Source organism: Anser brachyrhynchus (assembly GCF_964034855.1).
Source record: "Anser brachyrhynchus genome assembly, chromosome: 1".
NCBI classification, from domain to species: domain Eukaryota; kingdom Metazoa; phylum Chordata; class Aves; order Anseriformes; family Anatidae; genus Anser; species Anser brachyrhynchus.
The window spans coordinates 190,877,340-190,897,706 of NC_137694.1; the positions used below are offsets into that span (position 1 = coordinate 190,877,340).

Genomic DNA, 20,367 nt, shown 5'->3' on the forward strand with positions numbered 1-20,367 from the left:
AGGCGCTGGTGAAGCTGAATATTCAGCTTATTTTCAGGCTATTAAATCTCATTTATCTGCTGCCAGAGACTCATTTTTCAGGCACGAAATATTGATTCCCATACATCATTAGCAGACACAATGTTGTGTACCAGGAAAAAGTGCTTCAAGTCCAGGTTATGGTGACAAGCTGATAGCAAATACGTGAGTGAGCTTGGAGAACAGCTGAAGAGAGAGTGGAATAGTACTGATGTCTAGAAAGGCCATTTTTGTCCAATGCAGTATGGGACATTAAACAACACTGGCTTTAACGAATATCAGTTACTAGTTCTCTACTGATCCGCTCGTGGACTGTGTTTATTCTGAAATTGTGGTCCAAAGCAGTAAGCGACCGCATGGAGTTAGATTTTAGTGTCTTTAACCTGTCTTCCATTTAAAGATTTGAGCCTGTGTGGTATATGGTTTGTTTTTCTTCTGGGGAGCAGTATTTGTAAACTTAATCTGGAAGCTGGGGCAGGGGAAGAAGGGACTAATTTTTCTTATCAGTTATACAGGCTCAGCGTTAGAATGTAGCTGACAGTTGTGGCTATGAAGCATGGGTCAGAATAAGAATAGATTGTATTTGTTTCTTCTGCAGTTGTATTAGCTCAGCATTATCAGCAGAAGCTGATTGTTTTTGACATTAAGTGGGCAAGTACAAAATGACTTGAGAGATGGAGAACAGCTATTTTAGGCAAAGTGCTATTCCTCTTGTGGTCTCACCAAGGTTGCATACAAGGATTGTTACAGGGAACAAACATCAGGCCTTTCTGCCATTCAAAGAAGCACAAAGAAAGGCACCGAAGAGTCCTTAACTCAGACTGTGGGCGACCCAGGGCACCTTTCATTTCCTGTACCTGAGTATTCTGCCACCTCTTTCTTGCTTTGATTAACGTGGCTGTATGGTATTCCTACAAAGGAAAGTGAATTTTATTGGGTGGACTCACTTCTTATCCTTTACCTCAGTAAGAGCTCTCTTTTGTCTGTTGACCCATCCAGTACTTGTACGTGATCATGCATCTGAGTGCTCCCTATATAGTTCTTGCTAATCTGTATTCCTGTAGTAGCTTAATTCTGTTTTCTGCTTCTTAATTCTATGACTTATCTCCAGCTTTCTGCTAGGAATCTGTTCTGTTCATTAGTGACAACGCTTGGCTTCATCATTCAACTGGATTTGGTCACATGCATCAAAATTCAGGCTCCAGCTGTCTCCGCTTCCAGCGTGCAGTTCCGTTCACTGTCTGATGGAGCCTGCCGTTCAAAACAAGCTGTGTTCCTTGCCTTTAACTCTTTGGGAGTTAAGAGCTGTCGAATCGGTCATCCTTGGATTGATCAATGGACGCAAGCTGTTCTTTCAGCTTAGCTGAGCTCCAAATTTATAGTAGGCATCTTTGCACTGTTCCCTAAATAGCCGTGTTAGGCATTTATACTCTAGGATTTTTACTATTTAAGTTCTTGAAGACTGGATTAACGCATCTTTAAGACCGACACTTGCTGTAAGCTTCATGTCACTCTCTAGTCTGGATTGTAAGCATGCACAAACTAGTGGCCACTCATCTCTCTTGTGGTTTTGAGTGATTAAATGAAATTGTCCAAAAAAAAATATATATTTTTTTCAAAGGAGGTTGACAAGTGACCTCTTTGCAACACGACAGCTTTTCTTGCAGAACAATACACTGTCTGTTCTTAGGCAGCTACTCTAGTTTTAAGCAACTTGGGAAACACTGAGCGGTGTTCAACTGGTTAACCGGCGTGCCCGGCAATATCCTTCTTTGTCTTTGTTAATTTTGTTAGGCTACGTGCATTGGATAGCTATGCAGAGAGCAGGAGAGATGTTATAGAGCTGCTGTCTGTTTAATTTCCTTTGTGATGCCAGGGTTAGCTTGATTGATGACAACTTTCTTCCTGCATCTTGGAGTTCAGAAAATACGCTTCCTTTGCTCAATCATCTCTGTCACACATCTGAAGCTTTATTTACTGTTAATATCCTTTGGGGGGCCAGTCTTCATCTGAGTCTCAATTTCCTTACTGGTCTGTATCTAGCACAGAAGAAAACTCCTGTCTTAAAATCTGATTTTTCTGCTGTGCATAAAAATGTTTTTTCTTTGCTGTTTATCTCTAAAACACCTACAAAGGTACAGATGTCTCTTTGTGTTCTGACTTGAACAGAAGGGTTATCTGAGAGCTTCAAGTCCCAGCACCCCAGGTTTGGCTTGTTACAGAACCTTTCCATAGCTGTCTCTACTGGTTTGACCTGAACGCAAGATTTTGTCCACTATAACTCTAGCTGTTGACAAACACCAATTCAGGTTAAATCTTAAGAATAAATGTGTTACGGAAGAACTCCAACTTGATGTTTTGCTCCTTCAGTATCCTGCTGGTTCTGTTGGAACATGCAACATCTTAAAACAACAACAATAACAAACAAAAGAAGACCAGCATTAGGAAAAGTACCTAGTGTCAGAACTGAGTTCACTTCCAACTTTTCTGTTTTACATTGTCACAAGCCAGTAAGAAAAATACTGTCTTCCCTGGGACTGTTCACTCTGTGTAGTGCTTCTTCTGTTTTACTATACGAGCTGCTAATCTGAGTGGGAGTAGTCACCCAATTACTGAAATGTTAATGCAGGCATCGCACTGTACAAATTGTCCATTTTCTTAGGGTTGTGTGATGGAGAAAACCTTTTATCCTATTAGCGTAAAAGGTGGTTTGCAGGGTTCCTAATGCTTGGAATGATGGAGGCGAAGGGAAACCTCTCAGTTCCAGGGTCATAAGCATTTCCCGATGATGCTCTAAAGCTTGCATACTCGTGTACTGAGTGTGTTGTAGCTAGCAAATATCTGTTGTTAGAAGTTGTCATGGCCTTCTTGTCGTCCTAGACTGAAGTGCTGAATGTTAGTTCTCCAGTCTAAAAGACTTTAAATGCTTAGGCTTAGCCCTGATACTAGCAGGGCTGACACCGTTCACTCTTCAGGTAACTCTGATAACCCCGTAACCTGATGAAACACTACTAGAGCAGAAGTCCAGCAGGAGTGCAGTCCTAGGCTAAAATATACAAAGATACCATGTACTACTATTTTTCTTCTCCTTTTTCAAATTCACCATTTGCATTCTTGCAGAAATCTCGCACTTGTTACTATCACATGTAAAGGGTTGCTTTTAGTAAATGGCCTCTACAGGAGTTCTGCTTGGCCTCAAACCCCAAGGAGCACCCTTGGGAAAGCTGAGGAAATGTATCCTCTTCCACTTTGCTTTATAACTGCCTATTAAAATTGAAGAGATTGTTCTTGTTTCCATGATCAAAGTTAATTGAATATCAGACTTCTTAACTGGACCTACTGAAAGCTTTCAGTTCCTGAAAGATGCTGCGTTAGTAACATCCACTCTGCTCTTCACAGAATTTGAAATCAGCTCGAAGTAAAACAAATCTGAAAAGGGCTACATATTTCTCTGCAGTCATTTAAAAAAATTTTTTTTTGATCCAACTTTGCTCCTAAAACATAGGTGAATGTCATCTGGGCAGGAATATTGTTCCATGCTTGCTTCTCCTTTAGCAAGTGAAACTCATTGTCTCCAGTAACTTCAGGTAGAGCAGCTCTTGCATAATTGTTGAAGTGAACGGTAGTTTGCAACTGCAGTATTAATTTCAAGGCTGTTATTATGAACCCTGGCACTTGCATGCAGATGACCTAACCACACCTTATTCTGCAGAACATTTACCTAATAACAAAGAAGGGCAGCATGTTTTAAACGACTCCTGATGAGATAGGAGTTAGAAAATAAAGGCTCAATTGTAAAATTTTCCAGAACTTCTTTTCTCAGGCTCTTGTCTACAGTTTTAAATTACTGAGTGCTGTAGAAGCCCTCCAATTGCGTTGCTGTTGAATGTGGAATAGAGCTGATGAAATAGCACAAGGAAGGAATGTATTTTGGGGCAAAACAACTCCCTTCAACAGTGAATTTGAAGCTTGGCTGTATGAGAAGTGGTGGACAACTCAACTGCAGAACTTCTCATTTGGTGTAATATTCTGCACTCGGTGAATAGTTTGTGAAGAAAACCCTGAGAAAGGGATATTCTCCCAAGGAAGTAGTGGTAAGTCACCAATTCTGGGGTGGCTTGTCAAGAGCAAACTTTATTTCAGTGCAGGCAAAAGCCAAACTTGTCTGCCAGCTCTCTAAATACACTTTCTAGTCTCAGATGTTCAGTTAGCAGCTCCTTGCTCTGAGGCTCAGCCTGTAACACCACCACCAGATGTTCTGTGAATGACAAAATGTGAAGGCTTTTGGTAAGGCTGGAGTTTGACTTCAAGGAAGGCTGTCTTTAAAATGCCTGTTAATTGAAAACTGTTACTCAGTGCAGGTGGGGTGACACAAACAGCTGTGTGTGACTTATTTGAACTTGGTCCTGTTACTGGGTAAGCTTAGGATCACAGAACAGCTGAGGCTAGAAGGAACCTCTGGAGACCGCAGCCCAACCCTGCTCAGGCAGGGTCAGCTTCTTCAGCTCAGTGTTTTCTTCTGCTAGATCCTAGTCCTGCAAAGAGTGTGAGCAATATCAGCAGGATTATTCTTGGCCATGACACTCAGCATTGCTTTAGGATCTACGCCTGACAGGATGAAGCCAGTCTGGTAAACTTTGCCATCGCAGACCTGCTGTTCTCATAGCTAGTGGTTCTGCTGTCTTGATGAGATACTAAATTGCTGTATTAACATTTGTTCTCAAAAATGGAACATGGTAAGGTGCTTGATTGCTCTACTAACAAGGTACCAGAACAGTACCAGACAGAAGCAGTAACTAGCTGGCTAATCTACTTAAGAGAAAACCGGTGTCATTGCTGCAAGAGTTGCTTGTGGCTTGTGATGGTTGGCAAGCTTCCTGAGTGACTAATCTATAAAAAATACTGCGGAATTCACAACACTTTGTTTACTCAATCATAGAAGAGCTATGGTTAGTAATAAGCAGACATTAAGGGGACAGGTATACATGGAAAATATCATCTTTGCAGGCCCAGTGAAGCAAGACTATTAAATTCTAATTCATTGGTTTTGAAGTGATAACAAGTACAGTGTGAACTTGTCAAGAAAAATCAGGCTTGATGCCCTAATGATGAGAGAAGGCTATAAAATAAGGCTCTTTGTTAATTTTGTCAAGCTTTAATCCCATCTTTTTTTTAGAAAATAAATTTGTTAAACAGCATGAAGTAAGTCTTAAACAACTGTGCTTTATAAAATATGTGATAACTCATCTGACTGATGGAACTCAGAAAGCACAGTGGGAAACTGTATTAGACTCCTGCAGTAAGTGTCTCATGCCTCAGAGTTGAGAGCAGATATATTAGGCACTGTTTAAATTCCATAGGGATCTCAATTCTATTAACTATAAGTAGTAATCATAATGTTTTACTAAATCATGGTCCTTTACTAGCTCTCGAGTACCTTCACAGGTACTGACTCACTAGTATCCCCAGAGGTCTTTTGTCTTTCTGGTTCTTTCCTTAACTTTTTAAGGGATTTCTGCTCCACTCAAGGAGATTGAGACTGCATGGCTTCTTTCCTGAGGAGGAGTGAGAATAATCACTTAGTGACATGTTTTCATTCTGCTCAGCAACAACTTTTGGCCAGGTACAAAAACTCTGCTTACCTTCTCCCTGAAGTACAGACTTCTAAGCTGAGAAGGTAGTGACATTAGGAATGGATTTCTGTGATTTTGGGACAGGGGTGGAGGGAACTGGGAAGAAGACTCAGAAGACCAACAGCAGCGCTAAGGAGATACTAGCTGAGCTGAACCAAATGATTCTGTTCAAGCAGCGAGGAGAGCCACAATATTAACACACTGAAATCATGCTAGGTCATACTAGTTTCCCCCACAAAAAGAAATTGGTGGCAGTGTTGCAAGATCTTGGGGAAATAAGAGAAGGTGCAGGCCCTCAGGGAGAGTAACCTTCCCTGCGTGCTAAAATGGTCTGCCCTAAAGCAAAATCGATGAGTCCGATTCCTTTGGATACACGGAAGTAAACGCTGCTGAATAAGAGTTGCTCGAACTTCGGTCCTAAGTTCCTCCACTGGAGTTGGTAGGATCTGTGGGGTCTACATCCGCAGCCTTTCTCAACCAAGGAGCATGTGTGCAAGTTGCCTTCACGTGGTTGAAGTGATGCTCTGCATGTGGTCTGGTTCCCTGGAGGGAGATGCCTTCTGAAGGTGGCATCTGGGCATTCTGGTGTTCTGGAGCCGCTGGGTCTGCTGCCCACCAGGAGCCCTTCAGAAGCTTAGGGCTCCTTAATCCTTTGGAATATGGGGAATGAGGGCATCTATGCTTCTAGTAGCATAGGTCGCTGCAGGCTTCTGGCTACGATCTGCTTAGTAATAGGGGAGGGAGGTGGAAGGCATTTCTCATGGGCAGGATTAGTGGATAATCTTCCAAAATGAGGCTTATTCCACTAAGAGTCGAAGCAGCTGATTTGAGCCACTTTCAAAAAATAAAACCCCTCTTAGTACAGCTGTTTCTACACACAAGCTGGCTTTGAAGTTTTTTTGGTATACATAAAGAATAAGGAGCCACAAAGACAACAGCATTTACCTGTCTTGGAGACAGAGTGGTCAAGAATGTTGTACATGAAGTAAACCTAAATACTTGACCTGATCAGTTCATCCTTAAAGCTGTGGCACAGAGCTTCCTGATATTTGACAGAGAAGAGAACTAGTAAGCAGGAAGATTTCAAGCATCAGAGGGTCATATGGAAAAAAAAATATCAACCTGTCTCTGGGGAAAAGCCAACAATTTGTATAGTGTTCTTGTTCTATAATTGCACTTGTGTTCTGGAGCTTGACTAGGAAAGTAGATGAAAACTGCTTCCTTGCACTTATGCTCTTAAGGGTACTGTCGTTTGATCTCCACTGCAGTTACACAACATGAAATCAATGGAAAGAACAGCAAGTATCCAGTAGTGCTCTTAGCTCTGTGTTTCTGAAGAGTAAAATACTCTGCAAGGTTGAGCAATCGTTTGTGTTGCGGTGAGTTTCTTCAGACTGAGTAACCCAATGTATTGTTATAATAGCATCATCTTGTTTAATGTACGGTATTACATATTTTATTTCTGAAATTTCTGTTTTTTCACAAAGTACATGCTAACAATTCTGCACACAAGTCGATTTTAATACATCCAAAGTGTGAACTCACAATACACAACACTTGGATTAGGTAACAGACAGTACTGTTTGTTTATATGTTAGCGTATTAGTTTTATTACACTAGCTTTATTGGCCAGCTGCTAGTTTGGTGAAGTTTTTTTGATACTGAACTATTTTGTAAAACAAGTGGGTAATGTTGCCCTCCAGTGGTTAATGTTTAGGGGATACAGAACCTGTTTGCACCGCTGATCAAGAATCGATCATTTGGAAAGGCTGAGAGGGAAGAGTAGGACTTCAGCTTAGGCTGTGGTCTTTTTATTAATTAAATAGCCAAGGCAAGTGCCAGTGGTATGTGAGAATGTAAGTGCTGAATATATTAAGGTTTTAGTAGGACTCTTTTTTCTTGAAGCTGTAGTTGAGATGGACATAATTTCAGGGGGCTCTCCCCTATACACACTGAGTCTTTTTTAGCCATTTGGCTCTGATTGCAGTTTGCAGGAGAACTGTAGCTTTGTACAGAAATCGGAAATAGTTGCTGGATTTGGCTTTAACGTTGAGAGAGAGCTGTTGTATCTTACGATGGATTTTTCAAATAATCCTAAAATACCTCTTACTGGATTCTTGTGAAAAAAAATTGTCTCGTTCCTGTGTCTAGAGCCCCATGCTAGCTTGTAAACCCACAGCTTGTTTCTGGAGCTGTAAATACACTACACAGGAATCAGTTTAAGTAACACAAAGCATCTCCAGGGCTCAGAAGGGAAGGGGAAGGCTGAAATACATCAGCGCCTCCAGTAACACTTTGAGACTTGACAGAGCAAATAGCCAAAATTTTGACAGAAGGAGACCTAACTCTCTCTCAATGCAAAGCTAAACACTGCTTCACAGAGGCAAGCGTGAGATAAATTGCGCTTTGCAGCCCAAGATGTCAGCTTGGAAGCCGTAGTCGTGCAGCTTCTGGTCTCTTCGGCCAAACCAGGAGCCTGTTTTGGGGAGCCCTGCCTCTCCTGGATGCTGGCAGGAGGACGAGCGAGCCCGGAGCCAACTTCTCCTCTCCCTGCGGGCCTGGGGAGCTGTGAGGGGGCCGTGCCCGGCCGGCTGTGCCTCGGGGGTGGGCAGCACCGGGGGCACGAAACCGCCCTCAGGCTCCCGCCTAACGGCTCCCCCTCCGCCGGCGGCTGAGGGGCGGCGCGGGGCCGGGTCCCTCCCGGGGGCCGGGCCGAGGGCCCCGGCGCTGTCCCCGCTGCCAGCTGGCTCGCTGCGGGCTCCGCCGCCCCCTCCCCGGCCCTGCATTATTTATCAGCCGCCGCCGAGGTAAGCGGCGGGGAGGGCGCTGCCGCCGCCGACTGTGGCCCGGCCCTGAGGCGCCGCGGCCCCGGGAGCTGCCGCCGGGCTCCGGGCGGGGTGCGAGGCTGAGGGGATGGGATGGGATGGGATGGGATGGGATGGGATGGGATGGGGGGAATGGGATGGGGGCTCCGTGCCGCAGCCCCTCGCTGACCGGCCCCGCTCTCCCCACAGGACCCGTGTGTTCCCCCGCGGGCTACAAGAAAGCGGATGATGAGATGTCCGGAGCCACGTCCTCGGCGGATCTGGACGAGGCGCCAGCCCGCACCATTTACGTGAACCAGCCCCAGCAGAGCAAGTTCCGCGACAACTGGGTCAGGTAGGGAGCTCTTCCCCTGCTCCCCGTGCTGCCGCCGGCTCTCGGCCCCCAGGTTCCTCTGGCTGAGGCAGGAGGGTCGGATCCGGCAGCAGGAGGAGGTGCTCGGTGCCATCGGCACGGAGAGACGGAGCCCGCAGAGCTGCTCAGGTGCATGGCAAGGTCTTCGCTCGCTGCTCCCCTGACTTTGGGAACAACAGCATCTAATTCAGTGTTCTTAGACAAAGGAGTTAACCCATGACAGTCTAGCCTGAGATCGGGATAAAAATGGCTATATGAACTCCACATATACAAACTCCAAACTGTTCTCTTGAAAAGGAGCAGCATTCAGCCATAACAATAACTTAGTCAAAGTCTGACAAAGCACAGGATAGGAAGCAAGGAAAAAGCAAGTCTTAATGGGATGTGAATAGTGTTTGCAAGCTCACAGCCCGGCGCATGCAAGGCTATGGTCAAGTTGTGTTTCTTCACAAGAAACAAGTTGTGGTCTTCATTAGACTAATGAGAGTTTTCTTCGGTAGCTGGAGCCCTTTCATTGTAGGGGTGTGTGTTTAGGGTATGTGATACCAGTTTGGAAACATAAAAAATGAGCGCTGAAAAATGTACAAGGATGTGTAAGATGCGCAAACGTGGTAGTGATCGGTTAGCTAGGTGAGCAGATGGCCCCTGTCATGACAGAGGAGTGTTATTTAGCAGGCTTCTGTTAGTACAGATGTTTGGGTCATTGTTCAAGGAACGGTTTACACAATGAGTGCCTTTGTGAAAAGAAGAAAGGATGTTATATCCTGTTGAAATGGTGATTTCCATTAGCTGTTGTACTTTGTGTGTATATCATCAAGGGCAATTCTAAGAATATCTTCTGAAAGAATGCTGGTGTCCTGTGTAGTGCAACAACTTACTTGTACGTGGTTTTCCACGCATCTTGGACTTACTGTATACTTGTCTGTGAAAAGCAGTGGTTTAGGAGGAGTTTAAGTTGATGATTTTCTTCAGGTTTTGTTTCTTCTACATGGGCAGCAACATTAGATGTTTTTTAACTTTCTTTTTTTTGTTAAATATGACCTGAATTAGTGTGTGTGTGTGTTTTTTAAACGGTTAATTACTTGCATCTTTCCTGCTTTACAGAAAGAACCAGAGAATGAAGGTTGGCAGAACATGTAGTTTGTTTTCCTGAAGGGATTCAGTTTTGGCTAAATCTCATGGAAACATGTTACTAGAAATTTGTTCTTGATAGTCCTATTATCAACACCCGAGCAAGCTGTTGTGTTCCACTCACTGTCTGGAAGCCATCCTCTGGTAGCTATAAAAGTTTTTCAGTAGCTTTTCTGCATCTTATTCAGGGCAGCCTGAGTCACGAGGAGTATTGGCATACTAGGAACGGGACAAAATGCAGGTACTATGGTGAGGAAAATAGAGATGTTTGCATTGCCTAATCAGCAATCTTAGCTCCTCAGTGTCACTTAGAAATTAAGTTCACTTTATAATAGCTTGCTCCTGCTTAGTGAGAAAGTTGTGATCATTCCCTATGACTTATAAGGGTGACAGGCTTTGGCTGTGCTCTCTGCGTTATCTGGAGTTCTCTTTCTTCCCTCAGGTCAGTAGAAACAAAGGAAAGGGTGATGTGCACTTGCACCTGGACAAGGGTGCCTTGTGTGGAGTATGGGTGGTTTGTTTGTTTGTATGTGTACGTTGGAGCTTCTCTTCAGGAACAGTCCTTTATTGCCCTTGGACTCTTGGACTCTTCTTGGACTCAGTGCCATTGGATTTGAAGATGTGTTGTTTCTGTACAAAGTGACACTGTGTGCCACGGCGCGAGGTGCTGTGCGAGCAGATAACCCCCCTACATAAAGGCTTAGAGCAGTAAAAAGAAGGAGATAATGAAACAGTTTCTTTTAACTTCATGTGACTTCTGTCAGTTTTTGGTAACTGCCAAGAATTCTTAGAACTCCAGTGTGCATTTCAGGATGTTCATAAGAAGTTTCCGAAACCGTAACGCACTGTATGGAGTAGCTTGCTCAAAGCTGAGCAAAATAGGGCGAGAAACGGAGGTGCAGAGGGTGGGTTAGTAATGTGGTTTTCCTTTTGGTTTAAAATTTTCTAATTACCTTGGGCATCCTTATTGATTCTCCCTTCCAAGAGACAGGCAGTATTAAAAACGAACTCTCATGTTTGTTGTGGGAGAAAAAGGAAAAGGTGCTACACATCCCTGTCTTCTATTTTGGACAAGTTTTGCAAAATCGATAATTCCCTATACAACTTATAAACGGCGTACAGTACTAATGCAGAAACAAAGTGGATGGCAAAATAGGATGAGGAACTAACACTTCTGAAAATCTTAAAGTGCAAGTGGAAGGATGTAGAAGGAAGAAATTTTCTCTATCCTTTTTTTTCTCCTCAGGCTTCATGGTGTAAAAAAATGAGCTTGTGAAAATTTGAGGAGCAGCGGTTGAGTGTTTTACTGTGCATTTCAAACTTTATCATAAAAAAAAAAAATGAAATTCAAAACTCAGTGTGATAACACTTTCTATGTACCGTAGGTTAGATTAGTTTGGTCCTTTATATGTATTACCATTCTTCATCACACTGTAGCAGCAGTAATTGTGTTCGCAGGAGCATCTTAGCTGTTTTCACCACTTGGTGTGTTCAGTTTGAAAGTTTGTTCATATCAAACTTTGGAGCTTCAAATAAAGGTAAACAGTGTTCCATTTGTAGCTGAAGGATTTTAGAAGCTTTGAAACATGCAAAAATGGGACAAATGTAATTACTCTAATTACTGTCCAACATGCCTGTAGCTCCAGTGTTGTTTGTAGCTTTATAAAAGCTAACTAGTAGCTGTTCTGACTTGTTCAATATACACGGTTCAAGCATGCGTCTGTTCACTTAATAGGGCGTATTTCTGTGTTTAATTTTAAAGTTCAGTATGAAATGAAACAAATCTGTGTTCCGAAAACTTACAGCCATTCTGTACACAGCTCTATGCTACTTACAGCACCCAGCCTGTTTTTTTCTCAATTCTTTTCAACTGGCTGGGGGAAAAGGATTTCTTTGTACTGATTTAAAATACTTTGTTTTCCCTGTAATTCAGGTGTGAAGCACAAAATAATAGTGAATCATGAATGTTCCCGACCTGTGACTCTTGTGGTGTTGGCATGATTCAGCAGTGACTGGTGGTGGTGGTTTCTGCCCAGATGACGTAGAAGATCAGTGTAGTGTGAAAACAACTGTGCAGAAGTGGCAGCCTGGCTGGTAGTGCTGATGGGAAACGTTTTTGCTACCTGAGTTTGATGGTCTTGAGCTATTTAAATCGTAGCTCCTTCTTACTAAGTATGATTTATAAAGTGATTATCTGAACAGTGGGGGGGATGACTCACAAGCCTCTGTTTTATAGTTTGACAACAAACTTGTGTTGGGCTCTGTAAAAACAGAGAATGAAGATGGGGCATGATGACAGCAGTTAGATTGCCGTATCGGTACTTCTGAGATGAATAAAACAATGGCATAAGTATCTTTCCTAATACCTCCTTGGTAGTGTGTGGAAGATGGGTTTGTTTTGCTTAATAAAGTGAAAATGTTTTGCAGGGCTGGTTTTCATGTAAGTACAATTTGTTGGTATTCCTTATTAATACAGGAATCAACTCTGTGTTCATTAGCTTATACGGAATGAGACTTCGCTGAAACGTTCTTCCAGTGTATGCAGTATCACTGGTGAAGTGGTCTAAGCCACTCAGTTATTGCAAGTAAGGTCCCAAAAGATGCATTGATATCCAGAAAATACCTTGTTCAGAGAGTTGTGCTACCACATAGGCCAAAGTTAAGTTGTGCTAGAAGAGTGGGCAGGAAGCCTTTGGTTTCCACTTCCAAGCTGAGCAGCATCTTAAAACTCGAGCAAAACTGTGAAAAGGAACTTCTGCCTTTGTGAGGCAGCAGCATCGCCACAAGGAATTTAGCACTGATGGCTGTAACAAGGCTTGCAGTGACACAAGACCCGTGTTAACAGGCAGCTTGGCTGCAGTCTCAGGCTGTCCCGTCAGTTTGCTTGCTTGCAAGGTGCTTCCTGGTGGCAGAGCTGTGGCCCCAGCCTGGATTCCTCTTGAATTTCAGTCGTACGTTACGTTAAATGAAACAAAGTGCATTGCTTTCTTAGCTTATAAATAGGCACTATAGAGGCCACGTGTGCTTCAGAGCAGTGTGAGCTTTTTTAATACATGGGCAGGTTCTTGCTGGTGCTGCTGGTCTCAAAAGCCAGTTAGTGCAGACCCAGCTAATGCGGGTATCCCAGGTGATGTTCACTGTGATCTGGTTTGAAAGCGTGAATGGTGAAGTGTGCTGTGTGCAGGTGCATTTATTTGCATTTATGCCATAGGAAGGCTTTCCTTTTGCACTAAAAAATTATTTATCTAAACGTTCTTCAGGTAAAACTGCTTGTGTTCGGTTCTGCTTGGGGTCCAGGCACTGTAGTCATTTGTGGTGGTGTCTGTATGGCATTTGGAAATCTTTTCTGTTGTCATGTGAACAGAGCGCTTGCTTGACTGCAGAAAAGCATTTTGGAAAGGCTTGGGTACAGCTATAGAAGGAGAGCTTTAGCCAGTAAAACTCACCAAAAGTAACCAGCCTTTTGTGCCTGGTGTCAGTGCTGCGTGCTCAATTGTGGCGGTGTGTTCCAAGATGCTGCATCTTTCTTCTTAGTGGGCTGCTCCTAGGTCCTGAGCCCCTGGACAGTTAAACTATTGGATCTTGCCTGGGCAAAATGCCTAAATAGAAAGAACAGGTGCAAGATAGCTGTGGTGCCCCTGTACCTGTATGCTGAGCTTTCTGGCATCCTAGTTTTTATTTTTCCCCATCTCTGGGAGACATTTCACATATCAGCGGTAGCAACCCAGCAGGAGAATTAAACTGGGTCTCTTTCTCCCTTCGGGTAAATTCACTATTTAAGCATCTTTCAGACACCGGAGCCAGAGTTTAAAAGCAGTCTGACTTTGTGCAGACAAAGCTGCTTTCCCACATTTGTTGAATAAATATTGGCTCCTGTTCAGCAGTATAAATTCAGTTATGACGCTGCATTTCTACTTTTTCTTCCACTGCTAGTGACCTATGTCCAGTGAAAAGAAAACAGGAAGAAACTAATTTTCTGGTGATGTTTTGTGTAGTTTGAGGATTGAGTTGATGCAGATGCATCTTCCAGGACTTACAGGGGTGGTGTGTACAATAAATGATGTTTTCTGAAGTGTCCCACTCAGTCTTAAGTATAGTTTGCTTAGTTCTGCAGACCTCACTACCCACTGGTGTCAGTGGATGTGGATCTGCACAGCAGACATTAAAAAACAAAAAACACACACAAAAATCAACACATCTCATCATCAGCTGCTCTTGGGCTTGTGTCAGTAGAAGAGAATAGAGTAAGAAGTTGTCTAATGTTGCTCTAAATAGAGCTCAAGCATTACCAACTGCTTTCCATGTTTTTTGGGGTAGTGAAGGTCCTTGTTCAGTTCTGGAAGAGCAGTAAGTATTCATTTCTCCTACCACCCTCTGCCTGTCAATGGAACAGCAATTGTTGAAGTTTTGCTGACACTTAGAATTAAATAATGGCTTTAAAACTGAAGTCAGTGCTACAACTTGAAGATAGGCCATCATCTGTAGCTAGCCAGCTTGTGACTTGGTATCAGACATCTTCATATCAATGCAGTCTGTTTAGCGTGAAGCCTGCTCTGGGTTTGTACAGTAAGTGAATGTATTTTTGAGCTGAATCTATTAGGCAGTAGTATTTCTGGGTTAACTGTTTGGCAGCCATATTTTATTGAGTCGTGCTTGCCAGGAGGGCTACTGAGAAGCAAGGGCATGTTTCTGTAGTGGTGATCTGACAATATCGGAGCGGGCTGAAACAATGTCATGCCTACAGAGCTTTTAGTGCTGGTTTCTAAACATTCTTTGTTCGATGTATTTGTTACTGAAAAAGAGCCGGGAGCCTTTTCTCTCCTCTGTAGGGATCACATGAATAGAGAACAAATGGAAAGGCCTATTCTACGTGTGAGCTTTAGGAGAATCCTCCAGCACACAGGATTTGGAAGTCAAAATGCTACCACTTGTAATAAATGTGACCCTGTTTGCCAGTTAAACTGAGCGTAAGCAGTCGTGTTAAATGCCTGCTCTGTACTGAGACTGCCATGAGTGTTGCTGCAGGAGGCCTTTCTAGTGGCAGGACACTTTGGCAACATGCCATTAATTTTTGCAGTCTTCCCCTGCCTATATCGGGCAAAAGTCCTGCTGATATGGGGGTAACTCGGCACAAGGAGCTGTAGGTTAGGAATTCTGAAAAAGCGTTCCCTGTCTGGGGGTTGCTCTTACTGAACTGGAGAGAAACAGGGTTGTTGTGCCCCAGTGGACAGCAGTTCGTAATGTATTTTCATGTGCTTTTGTCTTAACCGTGGTCTGTGCAAAGTTAACACCTGAAACAAAGTGATTGAAGGTGAGCTTGTTGCTGGTGCAGCTTCTGAGCAGGCCCAGACAGCTGAGCCACGCTGGGTTTGTAAAACTGGCCGTCACTCCTCAAGTGGCCCTTGTGCCTTAGGGCAGCAGCGCTGCTTGCCAGAAGAAGCAAAGGCCATCAGTTTGTATTGTACTTATCTCCTTGCCTTTATTAGGCTTTGGTCTACAATGCAATACTTCAAAATCTTCATTACTATAACTTCGGTGCAGACATCTCGAAGATATGCTTACAGTGCAGATTGCCCCCTGTGTGAAGCACTGTTGAACACAGCGGTCAGTTGCCCAGCTGGCAGCTGTCTGCTGCTTTTTTTATCCTGTTGTGTGTGAGGGCTTGCATTTAACTGGAAGTGACCTGCTCTTCAGCAGAACTTGAGTGCTTCATTGCCACAGACCCAAACCATGCTAGCCCACAGAAAGCAGGGGGGGAAGCTGACTTGCAGGGGAGATTGTTCAAATGGATTCATTTGAATACATCTGAATATTCCTAATCACCTTCATCAGTGTAGGTAATTCAGGAGCACAGATTTATTCCTCTTGTACAACGTTTCAGTGGCTTTGTTGGAAAATCTTTGAGGGCTGGGTGCAAGAATGTCCTTTAAACAAAGGCCTGACCTGCTTTGTGACCCGCTTTGTCTTGGGGCAGCACGTGAACTTCTGTATGCAAGCTGTCAGCGTAACCATAGGGAAACAGTTGGGGAGAGCAGAAAAAGGTGGAAACAAAACAGCTGCTTGGAGTACGGACAGTGGTCACCCCAGGTCAGATGCGGCGGCTTTTGGTTCTTTGCCTTGCTCTGGTGAGGCACTTCGGCTTTAAGCAGTGACAGCTGTAGGATTCAAGTCTTGCACTTCAGGGCTGCTGTTACTCCCCTATTCTGACCTGAGGCTGTCTCAAACTGTCAAGAGTATTTGAGCACCACACACCCTTTTCTTAGCTGATGGAAGTGTACAGGCCATGGTAACAGCGCAGTGAAACTCCTCCCGGTGGGATCTTCAGTCTCAAGGATCCACCTGGCAGAGTGAGGCTCTTCCATGAGACCAGGAGCTGCGTTTGGTCAGAGAGAAACTTCTCTGCTGTAACAAACCGACGCTGGTTGTTAAGGGCCTACCTTCCAGTCAACCAAAACTCATTGCATGGGCTTGCAAGTAGCTGTTCCTTATAAGCCTTTGATCTCTCATTTCAGGAATTTGTAAACATTTTTTTTTCTTTTCAGTCATGATCAAAATAGTCTTCCGTGTGTACAAGGAGTTAGATGATCTTATTGATTCGCTGTCACACACGTGCAGCTGCTTGTTCAGGACATCTAGACTTGCAGCCACCTAGCCGGCGTGCTGCCTGGCAGTGTTGTTAGTCAGGTGAACACACCAGGAAACTGCCACCAAGTTTCTCAGCTCGCTGCTTGCTGCTTTTCACGTGGATGCTATCAAAACACCTAATCACTGGTATTTTCCTGTAGCGTGATAATGAGTTAAGGTATGGTAGTGAGTTAAGAATGACACTTTTTTTTTTTAATTATACAGTGGCTGCCTTTTAGAGAGATCTCTGCATTTTTTTGCTAGGAAGTGGGGCCAGACTTTCAGCTGATGTGTATTCAAACTCCTCTGACAGGGCTTGGTGGTGTTTGTCCCAGTTCGCACAGTGGTGTGACTCGAAACGTAACTGGCATGAATTAAGTTGCAGCTATCAAAGAGAGAGATCTCTTCCAATGTTTGTACACCTGTTTAACCGTGCAGCCCCGTAGGTAAGCAAGGTGTGCAGAGCTAACAGCTGCTGCTTTAGGAAATGCTGCTTTGTTACTTGGTTTCCTGCCTGTGCTCCCCTCCTCCCCCTGCCACAGCCGTGGGGCGAGCTGCAGGCCTGCTGTGCCTGGCACCCAGCTCCCAGAGCAGCTTGCAAGGTAAGGTGGCACCCACAGGGGCTGATCAGAGGGCCGGCCTCTGCAGGTACTTAGCTTTGGCAACCAAAAACGTGCTGCAAAGGAGCTGCCCGAATTCTCTACCTGTTCACACATAGGTTTTAATTTCTCTGCCTGAGCTTTGGTTGTGCTGCAGTCACCTGCAGGTGCTGTGGGATAAGCCGGCCCTCCCACTGGGATGGGGCAGAGAATCGAGGGGGAAGGAAGGGAAAGTAAAAGCTTGTGGGCTGGGATAAAGACAGCTTAACAGGACAGAAAAAGAGGAGAAATAATAATAATTATAGTACTAATAACAATAATACGTACAAAGCAAAGTGATGCAGTTAACTGCTCACCACCTGCTGACTGATGCCCAGCCCATTCCCAAGCAGTGGTCCTGCCCTCCCTCTGGCCAGCCACCCTATATTTATCATTCAGTGTGACACCACACGGCATGGGATGTCCCTTTGGCCAGGCTGGGCCAGCTCCTGGCTGTCCCCTCCCAACTCCCTGTGCGCCCCCAGGTACCTCGCTGGCAGGGCAGCACCAGGAGCTGAACAGTCCTTGGTCTGTGTGGGCGCTGCTCTGCAACAACTAAAACATCCCTGTGTTATCAACATTATTCTCAGCCTAAATACAAAAGACAGCACCACAGCAGCTTCTATGAGGAAAAGTAACTCTATCCTAGCCGAAACCAGGACAACACGCATCCCTCCGGGAGGGAGCAAAAAGCATTTTTTATTTGCAAGCATTGTATTTGTCTTTTAGAGAGCTCCTCTTCAGAGCCCAGTTCACCCAATCATACTGTAAGCCGAGCAGATGCATTAGTTAGCCTTTCATGAGAAACTTTTTCTGAATAATAACGCACCTACTTTTTATAAATACACGATTACTGTTCCTGGTCTGTGTGGTAATGCTGAATGTGCACTGCTAATTAGAGCCATACCTATTTTTTGCAGGTGTTTGCCATGTTACTTAAGTAACAAAGCACACAAATGGAAGAACTTGCTGCTGTGTATTAAGTTATTTCAAAAAAGCTTTATTATGTTTTCATCGGCTCAATCGTGAGAATAGGAATGCAGTTTGGAGCTGTTAGCTGTGGAAGTTGGAAAATGGTAGAATGTCGCTAATAAATGTTACAGCTTGATTGCAATCAGACAAATTCCTGCTTTAATATAATCATAGCAAATGCTATGGGCATGCCATTTTGTTATAAATACATGTTTCTGTGGCATATCGTGCAGTTTTGCTGGCTCGGTGGCCTGGAGTTGTAAGGGGGAATTTGAGGTGTCTTCTTGAAATCTTCCAGTTCCTGACTTCTCATTAGTACAGCTAGGGGAATTCACTTGTGGGGTAGGTCTAAACTATTCACTTAATTAAACCATTTTTTAAAGGCACAAGGTACTACTGAAATGTGTTTAATTATATTCTGTGTTATAGGAGGGCTGTTACACTTGGGACCAAGTGAATGTAACGTCAAGTGGGAAAAAAAAATCTTACTGCTGGAAATGACTAATAGCATTTCAAAGGCATAAACGTCCTGCTTAATATGTTTAAATGCGGATGCAGGCTTTGATTCAGTTCATTTTGGGTAATCTGTGTTGAAACCTGTCCCCCTGAGATTTCTGTAAAATAACACTTGGAGTATTTAATACAGGACTCTGCAGAGCAGTAGTATCAACAGGATGTCTACAGCCTGTAGTGCTAGAAATGCTGTTGTGTGCTGTATGTATGCTTCTTTTTTTTTTTTTTTAGGAGATCCAATTGAAGTAATAACGGGTTTGCATCAGGCCTAGCCAGGGTCGCTTAAAGAGGAAACCATAAAATTGAAATACAGCTCCCACAGCCTAGTAAGATAGGATCTTGGTTGTTTGTATCTCGTCACTTTAACTCCTGCTCCCCCACTAATTGTACTCCAGTGTCCAACGCAGAGCTTCTTGAACAGATGATGCTGTCACGTCTCCTGTCACTGTTTTGTTCTGGAAGGTGCAGCAGAGTCTCATTAAATGACTCGGAGCTGGGGCTGGGAAAAGCCAAGTGGGAGAAAATGGTTCAAGCAAATAGATACGTTTTGGAGAATGCCCTTCTCTAACCTTGTACGTACAAAGATAAACGTAAGAGATTCGTGCTGTACTTAATTTCCTGTTGATCAAGGTTATAGTAAGTTCTCTGCATAGGAATCAGTTGTGAAAGGCAGATCGTATAGACAAAGCATTTGGTTTTGTTTCATCATGTGTGAGCGGTAGTGCCATGGGTTTCAATTACTCTGAGAGGCTTAAAGGTGCAAGAGAATCAGCAAAACATTTCACAAAGAGGGTCATACTTAATGGGAAGGTGCTCTTGACTTGGGAAGCTTCAATAAAACAGCATCTTTTCTGTGTTTGAGGAGCTGTGTTAGCGGTGCTTCAGGAAACAATTTCTCCTTTCATGAAAGGAGGATTATCTTTCAGTTCTCAGTTCCCTGGAAACATAAACAACCTTTATTTTAAAAATTGAAAAACCGAAAAAAACTGCCTGTCACTGGTTGTCTGGCTCTTGCAGGGATTACGTTCAGTGTCTGGGGGAAGACAGCTGTACTATAGCTGCGAGCACTTGGTTTTTCAAGTTGCAGCTCATGCTAATGCCCAGTAGATAAGGGAGGGAAGGTGCTGTGGTAATTCCATAGCAAATAAGTCGGACTTGCTTTTTTAATTGTAAAAAGTATGTATTTTTCTCTTCATATAGTGGAATACTGTGTGCTGCTGGATTGACTCTTTCTCATACTTGCTCAGACAGCGCAAGAAAATTCATGCTGCAGAACCTATGTCAAGAAAGTGTTTAGATCACAGAGTAAATCATGTTCAGAGAGCAAGGGCTTGCATATAATAGTTTTGATTTCTTTTAAGCTGTTTTTTGGTAATTTGACAACTTGGGTGTGGCTTATATAACTCATTTAAAAATTCAGTGATTAGACTTTCTTGTCATCTTGGCCACTCTTCCTGAAATTGTAGTCATGCTTTCTGTAACAGCCATAGCTGGGTTTGGTGTGAGGAGGATGAGTAGTTGCATAGCTTAGAGACCAGTTAGTGCAGGATACTTTTCTTTTACCTTTTTAAAAAACGAACAAAACCCACTACTTGTGGAAAAAGAAAAGCTTATTCTGAAAAATTATTATTAAAAAAAAATGTTAAAAAATGTTATTATGG

The 20,367-nt window shown here is 43.6% G+C and overlaps 1 protein-coding gene across 10 annotated transcripts in view; it reads left to right on the forward strand.

Moving 5' to 3' along the window:
- LOC308188400 (phospholipid-transporting ATPase IB-like) overlaps positions 1 to 20,367 on the forward strand; it is a 56,784-nt gene that overhangs the window by 29,533 nt on the left and 6,884 nt on the right. For 9 of the 10 annotated variants that reach the window (XM_080577354.1, XM_080577359.1, XM_080577356.1 and 6 more), the window contains one exon: positions 8,666 to 8,810. In XM_080577354.1, coding sequence (XP_080433480.1) covers positions 8,666 to 8,810 — 145 coding nt within the window. Of the gene's footprint in view, positions 1 to 8,300; positions 8,459 to 8,665; positions 8,811 to 20,367 lie in introns of those variants that run through there. The other variant, XM_080577352.1, reaches the window with a different exon arrangement.